The sequence below is a fragment of the Astatotilapia calliptera genome, chromosome 16, assembly GCF_900246225.1.
Source record: "Astatotilapia calliptera chromosome 16, fAstCal1.2, whole genome shotgun sequence".
NCBI lineage: Eukaryota > Metazoa > Chordata > Actinopteri > Cichliformes > Cichlidae > Astatotilapia > Astatotilapia calliptera.
Window position 1 is genome coordinate 17,962,564 of NC_039317.1, and position 10,042 is coordinate 17,972,605.

The following is a 10,042-nucleotide window of genomic DNA, read 5'->3' on the forward strand; positions in this document are numbered from 1 at the left end:
TAGGGCACTTGCTTGTGGCCTGAGCTTCACTTCAGGTTTATTCTGTTTTCCCCCTTAATTCCTGAAGCGGAAAAATTCAGATAATCACACACTTCAATTTTAAATCTGCTCAGTGCATCTGGGAATTATTACTGTTAAAATATTTCAACCAGCTGTGGGGTTTTTTTGCCTTTCTTTTTGGCACTGTCCAACAAAGAGTCCTTGAAGCGGCTTTTTGTTTAGGGCAGCTGGCAAGATTAAAGCACCAACAACATTTTCAGGGAGCCACAAAGAAAAAGAAAGATAGAACGGGAAGGAACAAACACTTTAAGAATGGTCAGCACACCTGCAGTCTCACCACACAAGGGCTAATTTCAGCTTTTTTTTATCATGTTCCTAGACACTGATATGTAAGCAAAAATTCCGGCATTGCACTGATTTCCATGCATGTCAATAGATTGCAGGAATCAACTTGCAAATTCGTACAACATATATCCAATATGAAAATACTCACAATTTAATCATGTTTTATTAATAATTTTTAACCGTGAAAAGTGATGCATACACTGTTTTTCCATGAGTGGGATTTAGGAAATTGCATTGAAATGCCATACTGTCAGTAGCAAACACACTCTTGAGTTACAAGCAAAGAAAACAGGAATGTAAAAACTCTGCAATAAAAAAATCTGTTCCGCAAGCAACTCTGTACTACTGCTACACCACTTTGTGTTTACAGCTACAAGGCAAGAAAAGGTGTCACAGAAAATAGTTCTAACAATTTCTTTCATCCTTAAAAAAAAACATAATAACAAACATGACCTGCGGAGCAAAGCCATTTTAGGATAGCTCGGAGGAGTCAAAAGTAGCTGAATTTGAGAACATGAGTTCTATTAGGAATAATTTCCCAGGTTTAGTGGCTATGTGACTAGTTTATGACTTGTAGACTCAAACTTATTTATTAGGTAACACTGGCTGAAAATTCTAAGCAGTGCCAGATTTACATTAATTCTTCATATTAATGGGCAAATGCTTAAGAATGGTGTATCCTACTACTCTAAAATGTCGTTTTTAAGCCAATCAGGAAGGTGGTTGCACAAATCGTGGCTTAAAAGCAAGTGAATATAGTTGATTTCATAGTTATTTAAGCAATTGCTGAGCAGCTAAAGGCTATACATTTTGACTTACTCATCTTTTACATAACTGTACTTAATGTTCTATCCATACAGGTTAATTTCATTCAAGGTTTTCACTCACTTTCAAAAAGTAAAGTGTATTTTATTGACAGTTTAGGTCCATCATCATTTAATGATGCCAGTTTGTCTTGTTAATCTTTTGAACTTTGTTTAAATTTTACTTTAAAGTTGTTGTTTTTTTTTAAAGTTGAACTACAACATTATAGAAAATGATATCCAACATGAGGCGTTCTTTAAAAAAAACTCACCAAAGATGCAAAAGATAATTACATCGCCCACATGATGAATGAATCATAGCTGAATTTCCTACTGTCATGTTTTTGTTTCCACTTAATTTACACTGTAAATGTTTCTAGCATTTGTTTTTGTATGTATTTCTCCTGTTGTGTATTTATTCTTGTTGGCTTTAAATGGGACCTAAAATTCTGTTTGACCTCATGTGAACAGATGTGTTGAAATGACAATAAAAACCCTTGAATCCTTGAACACTTTTTAATTCACTGTCACAATGGTCTTGAATAAACAAGCTGCTTGCATGAGCAGAACAGCTTTGCTAAGGAAATGTAAGAAGACCCAGATCCATGTTTGAATTTGAAAAAACATGTTAGACATAAAATGCTGTTATTTTTGGTTTTCATTTGCTAAAAGGTTGTGGCATCCCATTTTAATCCTGTCTTTATTAAGTTATATAACAAGTTTTGGCTTTCCAGGTGTCGTAATACAGATTCCTAAACAAGCATTGCCTTTAATTCTGTATTCACAGTGACATATTTAATGTGCAAACTGGGCAGGTTCATACTTGAGACAGAAGAACTGACCTCTGAAAAGACTATCATCATTGATTTGAATCAGGAAAAGCTTAACATTTAAGTAAACACACAAGAACATACAAATGTTAAATGTATTTTATACTACAGCCAGGCATTGAAAAGCTGATGCTTTAGTTTTCATGTCAAGTTTTTACAGTCTTGAAATGTAAATGTAAAAATATATTTTTACAAAAATCTCAACAAAAAAACATCTTTTATTCTGCAATGTGCAGATATTTTGCACACTGTAAAGATTTTCCAGAAGCCTGATGGTTATATAGTTTGCAACGGACTCCACATTTTCTCCACTTCACTGTGTCTCTTACAGGTCTGAGAATCATTATAGATTGTCGTAGAGTTTGCAGTGCAGATATGCCAGCTTCTCGGCTCTGCTTTTCCTCAGCAATGGAAACCACTCTTGATAACTAAGCTCTACAACCCTATAGCCTGCTATCTTTAACTGCCTTCTCTTCATGGCATGAAGTCCCAGGAGCTGCTGTGACTGGGAGCAGAAGTGGTTCCTGTTCGAGACCTGTACGGCAATTTTGACTATCTCATTGGAGTCCTTGCGAGAAGACCCAAGGTGACTGGGTTTGGTCAGAGTTTCTATAATATCAGTGGTCAAGTCTAGCACTGTGTCAAAGAGTCTCCCACTTTCATCGGGCCGTAATCTTTGAAGAGATGTAGTCTTCACTTTAGGTGATTGAGCCAAAGGCGCTTTTGTGTTGTTGTTTTTATTTATCAACTGTGCTAAAAGTTCATCAGTTATTGTAACTCCTACATTTAATTTCCCCCAACCCTGATTAGAAGGAAATGTGGATGGGCTTTGTTCTAGAGATGCTTGGTTCACAGGTACAGGCTGCCCAGTGGAGTTGAGGTGCACTTCCAGGTCAATGGAGCGAGTATGGGGAAGGATCATTCTTTTACATACAAACTCCTCTCCACCAAGCAGATCTTTCAGAGCAGATTCTGCCTCCTGAACCTCAGGTTTCTGGCACACATCTGACTGAGCAAACGTCCACAGCATTTCTGTAACCTCATCTCGAAGTTCATTGCTCAGTCGAGGGCCAGTCCACTGAGGCAACTCCAAAGCTACAACTCCATCTAAAGTGAACAAATCCTTCTTCAGCTCAAGCTGTGTGCATTTCAGTGCTAAGTTGATAAAATCAGGGCTCAAGGCTAATGCAATTAGGTCCTCTGGGAACTGTGAGACAAAGGCCAAGCCTAAAAGACCAGTGAGCAGATGCTCTGGGTATCGTTGAAATTCAGCTTTCCTTTGCCTCAGGGATTCTGTAAGACTTGGATAGAAGCTTGGACTCCGTGATGGGAGAAACCCTAATGTGCCATAAGCCCACAAGAGTTTGCATGAGTCTTTACTTCTGCAGTGTGGCACTAGCAAGGGTACTCTGTCAGCGACAGCAGTAAGGATACTGTCATTACTGTAATGAAGAGCAGAACAGGTCAGTGCCACGTGCATTAGCCCCTTGACACCCATTCTGTGGGCACGCTTAGGAACTTCCTCTGCCATGGCCTCCAGCCATGCCCTGTGATATAAATAACTGAAACGCAAGTACTTCAACACATTCACCATGGCAAAGTCGCTCATCTCCTTCACAAAAGAGAGTGCCTTATCGACAATGCGAGTCACTGCACTCTCAGATATTGAAGTTTGGGATTTAAAGAGTCCTAAGCATATAACACCAACCTCCTCAGGTCGCAATTGTAGCAAATGATGCATGAGAAGCTGCTCCAGAGGACGGATCAAGTCTTTTGGACACTGCCTACCCTCTCCCAATATATACAACAGTTGGACCAGCTCGGGCACGCCCAATTGTCCCAGATGCAGACGAACAGAGTCATAGAGGTGCAGTAGGAACTGAGGTGCCTGCTTCCCTATACAGCGCCACAAATCAGCAGCTAAAATCAACTGATGCAAAGTCATCTGACTGGACCGGCGACTCAGCTCAGTCTCGTACAGTTCGAGTACAGTGTGGGCAGAGGGCATGCCCAGCCACACAAACGACTGCAGCACCTCCAGCAGCTGAAGTTGAGTAAAGTAGCGAAGGTGTTCCACGGAATATCGGAGGAGCATGATGAAGCGCTGGTCACTCCTCACTAACGGCATCTTGTCTGGGTGCAATCGACTGAGCTCCATAAGAAACTGAGACACATCAGATGCTTTCATGCTGCCCTTTAAAACAGCCACTTTTTGGAGCAGCTGCATTGCCTCCTCCCATTTGAGTGGGTGAGGTCTTTGGTTAAGGTCTAGGCTCATTGAGGCATACTCTGGTCTGCATTTGTGGAAGGCACGCGTCTCTACTTTAACATCTGGTAGTACAGGCTTTCTCTGGTAAGAGGACGCTGAGGGGATCTCCGGTTCAGAGCTTTTATTGAAAGCCAAGTCCAGAAGAGTGTTCTTTGAGCTGGAGAGGTGTCGTGAGCAACTCACACTGTAGCGATTGCTCCGTTGCCAGAAAGAAGGTGCGAGAGTGGGTAGACACTGCTCATCTTCATCGTTGTCTGTTTGGCTATGGGAGGCTGCAGAGTTCAATGCAGAGTGATGATATGAAGAAGGGCTGTAACGGAGCCTGTAACCTTCTAAACATACTTCATTGTGCTGCGACAAGATTCTCTTTTCCTCCAGATCATCAGCTTCATCCTCTGGTTTGATATACGCATGCTGAGCCCTGGCAAAGCCTTTTCTCAGGCCTGGGAGGTGGCGTAGCCTGGGCATCCAGCGACACACCACACAGGTAGCCATGGGTGTACCACACTAGAAAACATAGCAAAATACAGCAAAACAAAAGTCATGTGCCAAGTCAAGTAATGTGCCAAGCAAAAACATATCTTACAAATGAATAAATTATACATTGTTTGTATTAAAACCACAATTAAAAAGATACAGATTGATACAGATGAGCTTCCTTGTTAGTTTTTAAAGGTTGAAACTTTAGACACAAACATAAAGCTGCTTGTCAATAGTGACATACGCTATTTTTTTTGTTATGGTGGCTATAATAATGCACTTTGTAGCTCTTTCCGAGACTGACTACAATACATGATATTTCTCTCTTAAAATTACAGTTTAAACTAAACGATAAACCTAAATTATTTAGAGATTTACATGTTAAAGTAGTCTGTCCATCTGTAAACCAACAGAGGTCGGACACGTTTTAGAATGAGACAGCAGGAAACACGATGCTAATTTAAACTACACTAAACTAAAAGTGCACAAATCTGTATGTATTTTAACCAGATCGTTGAACTGACCTTTTACGATCCAAAAGCAACACGTGCAACGGTGAGAAACCTCAAGAAATCATGGCAGGAACACACAGCATTAGTCTGTTAGAACGACTCTTCTGACAGACCTACGGCAACCCCACCGGAACTCGTGAATTTGATTTTCAAAATAAAATAAACTTTACATTATCAGCTACATTGTTATACGCATACATATTCTAAAACAAATTAATACACCAATTTGAAATATAGAGCACTGTATTAGCACGCCGCATTTTAATTTAATCCTTAGATTTAATAATAATTGCCTGTAAAAGTACCGTGTCTGACTGTATGATATTATTATGGCAGGTTGATCTAACTTCCGTGGAGAGCAGCGTGTGACCTATGGCAGCTGGGTAGGTTCAAAACTACTCATTCAACGAGCCGCAATGAGAACACATCAGCAATAACACAAGTTGTGTTAACTGAAACTAATTAATAATAATTATTACATTTGATTAAAACAAAAAAAACACCCTACCTGACCTAAGATGTTCGCATACCATAAAAACCATTCATGTTTAAATCTTATTTTACATCAGTACCCAGTAGTACATAAATAAATGTGATTCTGGAACTAAGAAACAATATAGATATACAACAATTTTTGTGATAATTACTTTTATATTTTATGTTGATTCAATGGTTACAGTACTGTGCAAAGGTCTTGAGCTACCTTGTTTTTTAATTCGTTGCTAGGAAATGGGAAATAGCTTGAAAGTCAGTATTTGGTAAGACTAACTTTATGCGTCAACATAACTTGGACTATTTTTTTTTTCTTATTTGTTAATTACATAACTTTCATGTACTGTTCATCTGCTCTAACATTTTTAAGGCCTGCCACTTCTTCTTTTGTGTTCCAAGCTCTTTGGGAGTCAACTTGTTAGTGCAAAAATACTATTTTATATTTTATGTTTTTATATGGCAGATATTATTTATAGATTTTTTTTATATTTATAATTCAACAAAAAAAATGGGAACACATTCTGTGTTTTTTGACAGGCTTCTAGTAAAGAAGATGCAGAAAAACAATTTAAAAGTTCTTTGCTAAGTTGTCTGTTTTTTGTAGATACAAAACTGCTTCAGCCTTAGAGTTTGGTAACTTTTTTTTTTTATGTTGGAACGATTCAGGACGGAACTGAAAATGAATAAAAACATCCAATGTTCAAAGAAAAATTTTAGCATATCTTCAGAAAACCTGGCATTTAATTCATTGGAAGCAAAATATTAAGAAAAAAGGGGTAACTCTTTTTCGTATTTGTTGTGTGAGAAGCTGAGCTATCAAACTAGGTTATACTGTAAAACATGTTTTATTTTTAAAATCTATCAATTTTTTTCTTTTCTTTTTCCCTTTCTGTTCATTTAGGTATGACCCACGTTAATTATTATTGCCCTGTTTAGATGTTCCATATTTTATTCAAGTGTGTTTATTCTAATATTTCTACACATAATAATTTCTTAATTCCAAAATGTACTGCCCAAGTCTAAAACAAGTTGTATATCAGAAGATATGTAAGGGCCCAGACACTTGCTGCCATTTGAAGTCTTTAAGTTTTTTCACTCTATAGATCCTGTCTTGCTCCTCCTTACTGTTGTTTCAAATTTTTATTCTTTTATTAATAAATTTGTTAATTTATTTTAAAACAGCAAACAATTCATGTTCAGTTAACTTGAATTGTTTGCGTTTTTACAGATAATGAAAATGACCAATCTAATCAATTTGATTTAAAAAAAACAAAAACATAAAAGTTGGTTGAATAGAAAAATATCTGGTTTTGATGTTTTTCTTTCTCTTAAATGCAACACAACTTGTTTCTGTGAAAGATTCATTCCTAACACTAAAACTGTCTAAGATTCAGTTTAATTATAAAATTGTGGTGAGTAAATTCTAAGTGTTTTAGTTTAGTTTTATCACACTTAGGCAAGCTCACTGTCACATTTTCACCACATGAGATTCTACATATTCTCTTCAAACACCTCGACTTTAAACAACAGTTGTTGCTGTTGTTAGTTTTTGAAGATTTCCACTATATGCTGTATCCATTCTATGCCTGCAAAAAAACACTGTTAGCAAAATAAAAGATTGATTTGTAATGTTGCCACCCCCATGTTTTTGTTTGCTTGTTTGTTTTTTGAATCCTCAAAGTGAATTTTAGGAAATGTTAAATATGTCACAGAAATAACAGTTGAAGTGAGACTTCTTTGAAATAGTTATTGTATCTATTTTATTTGTTGTTGTTTTTTTCATTAAAGTGCAACATCATAATCGTTCATATGTTTTCAATGCAATGCTTTCTGTCACTGAAATTAACATTTGCATTTCTCTTCTGTTTGAGCAGAAAAGGCAACTTCAAAATCTGTGCCTCCATTGTGTGACTTCACACATGAATGAATCCAGGGGTTAGAGGTGAACTACACTGACCTATGTGCAAGACAATTCTCTCATTTCTGCTGGGAACACTTCTTATGTCCTTTCAGCAAAAGACACTGAGCCATGTAGGTGGCCTTTGGATTCCCTTTGTAAAACTTGTTGCTGACATTAGTGAATATTTTTATGTTACTAAATGTTACAGTTCAATTGTATACAGAAGCATGGTGGTATAGTCTTTCATTAAACTAAAGATAAAAATCTATTATAATATTTTTTTAATTTATCTAATATTGTAAATAATGGCAAATAAAAAACAAAACAAAAAAAAACTAAAACATAGAAAGTCGAAAAATTGTATCATCATTATTATTCGTTTAATTTCTAAGGTTCTGTTTTGGTTACACTGCGTCAAATTCTGGTCAGCTACAAATCTGAAAAGCCATCCCAGAAAATTCCCCAAATAATACGTTTTATGTAGTAAACAGATTTAGCACACAGACGTATACTATCATCCAGTTTAAACAAATAGAAAACATTTATTTTTCGTTAGATCGAATTATTTTAAGAATGTATTAAATTTCATAAAACATTTTTATTCCACGTGTAAACATCACCAAAATCAACTTAGAGAGCCTTAAGGCGTCCCGTCCAGTGATTATAATGGGAGGCAATTTGATATATTTTCCCCTATTGAAACGGCTTATCTATGTGACCACCTTTGTATGTATAGCTACAATATATGAATTAAGTGAGGAAACTTCAGAGTCCCACTTGGAGAGGAAGTAGAGGATTTATGCTAATGAAGGAGTTGAGGCTCCGCTACGCTGGCTGGGAACCGCCCTTCATTCACCACATGGTTAAAAGGAGAGTCTACTCGCGCCACTTTCGCAATCTTACTACGATTCCCAAAATCCTAGCAAATCATAATAGTAGCACATGGTTGTGCACTTTTTGGAGGGGGTTACACGTCTTAGCCGATGTTTAATCTGTTAAGTTCTTTTTTTTAAATTTTGCAGATGTCCAAGAAACTGGGTAAACGGTAAGTCTGAACAAGTGAGTGAAGATGGTGGATTTTTTTAGTGTCTTATAAGGCGCGTGTTGTTGGCAAGAAACCTGTTGTTAGCCTTTTTTTGGGAGATGCGGTAAACGTCGGGAAAGTGAAATTCGCTGGGTTGACTTCGGTACGTGTGTGCGCTCTAACGTATATGCGAGGAGGGGAGAAGAAAGCGTTTTAATGGTCAAGTTTCCGCATTTTTAAAAACAAATGTTGTAGGAGCGCATGGCAACCTCTCCTCCATGGCAGGAGAATGAGGGAGATTTGAAAAGCATGTGTTGCCGCTGCTGTTGCACCTCTTGTCGGTACCTCGGGGAAGTGGTCCACACTCGTAAAACGATAAAATTAAATAACCGCTACAAATTTTGGCAAAAGCCCCAAGTTGTAGACTCACGTGCCCGCGCTGTCAGCCGTCTGTTTGTAGAATTTTTAAGTTTTCAGTCATTTCGGGTTGCAGTGGTGTACATTTAAAAGTGCCTCCAGAACAAAGCAGCAGCAGCAGCACATGGGGTTCTAGCAGGCCGCGCGCCTTTGCTATCCCGCGAGCTGCCGAGTTAGCGGCTAACGCTAATATGCCAACAAAAACATTGTGATTTTTATAACAATAACATAATTGTCACTAGCTGCGCGGGCTCTCTTATGTTTATTCAAATGCCGCTGTCGGCGTTTACAAGCACCTGGGAGCACGTGTACTGATCTCTAATTAGCATGTGTGAGTTAGCCATACTGAAACAACTAAGTTGGCTAAGACAAGGGGCAATACAATGCTTAGAAGTGGATGGGGAGTGGAAGCTAATATCCAAACATTACCAGCATACTTCATGAGATTACTAGGGTATTGGATTAAGTGTTGTCTTTAAGGAATGCTGATAGGTGAACAAACTTTAATTGGATAATTATCTAAACAACTAAACACACTGTAGCAAGCTGCACGCGTTAGCCTGTTTGGCTAGCGCATGCTTACAGCAGACTGTTTTGATGGAGCCCTCGCGTAACTACTAGCTTGTGTGGTGGATTCTGCGTTTTAAGTTTGGAGCAGTTGCGGTCTCACGCGTGGTCCACAGACTAGTCATTATAAGCGAACGCCTCACGTGCGGCCAGTTTTAGCTGCGTGTGTGTGCACGGACACTGTAACATCGTCGATGTAGTCCCATGTGCTGTTCTTGCAGTGGCTATTAGGGTTTTTTTTTTTTTTTTTTTTTTTTTTTAAACTGTGGACTCCTGGGCGCCATGTTAGCGGGTGGGGGAGGGGTACAGAAATGTGGCTGGAGTACAAGTGTTGGTATCCATGAACAGTCCCGGTTCAGACTCCTGGTTTATCATTTAGCTTTAAGGTGTTCGAGGTTATTGG

At 38.2% G+C, this 10,042-nt stretch overlaps 1 protein-coding gene across 2 annotated transcripts; it reads right to left on the bottom strand.

The window, feature by feature from the left end:
• Positions 1-1,594: 1,594 nt before the first annotated feature.
• Positions 1,595-9,830, bottom strand: fastkd5 (FAST kinase domains 5). 2 transcript variants are annotated; one of them, XM_026145506.1, is made up of 2 exons: positions 9,086-9,830; positions 1,595-4,754 (listed from the first exon to the last, which is right to left on the bottom strand). In XM_026145506.1, exon 2 carries the CDS (start codon positions 4,740-4,742, stop codon positions 2,322-2,324), a length of 2,421 nt encoding a protein of 806 aa, XP_026001291.1. In that variant the 5' UTR covers positions 4,743-4,754; positions 9,086-9,830; the 3' UTR covers positions 1,595-2,321. The 2 variants fall into 2 exon arrangements, with proteins under 2 accessions (XP_026001291.1, XP_026001290.1); XM_026145505.1 differs by lacking the exon at positions 9,086-9,830 and adding an exon at positions 5,252-5,377.
• Between the last annotated feature and the right edge of the window lie 212 nt (positions 9,831-10,042).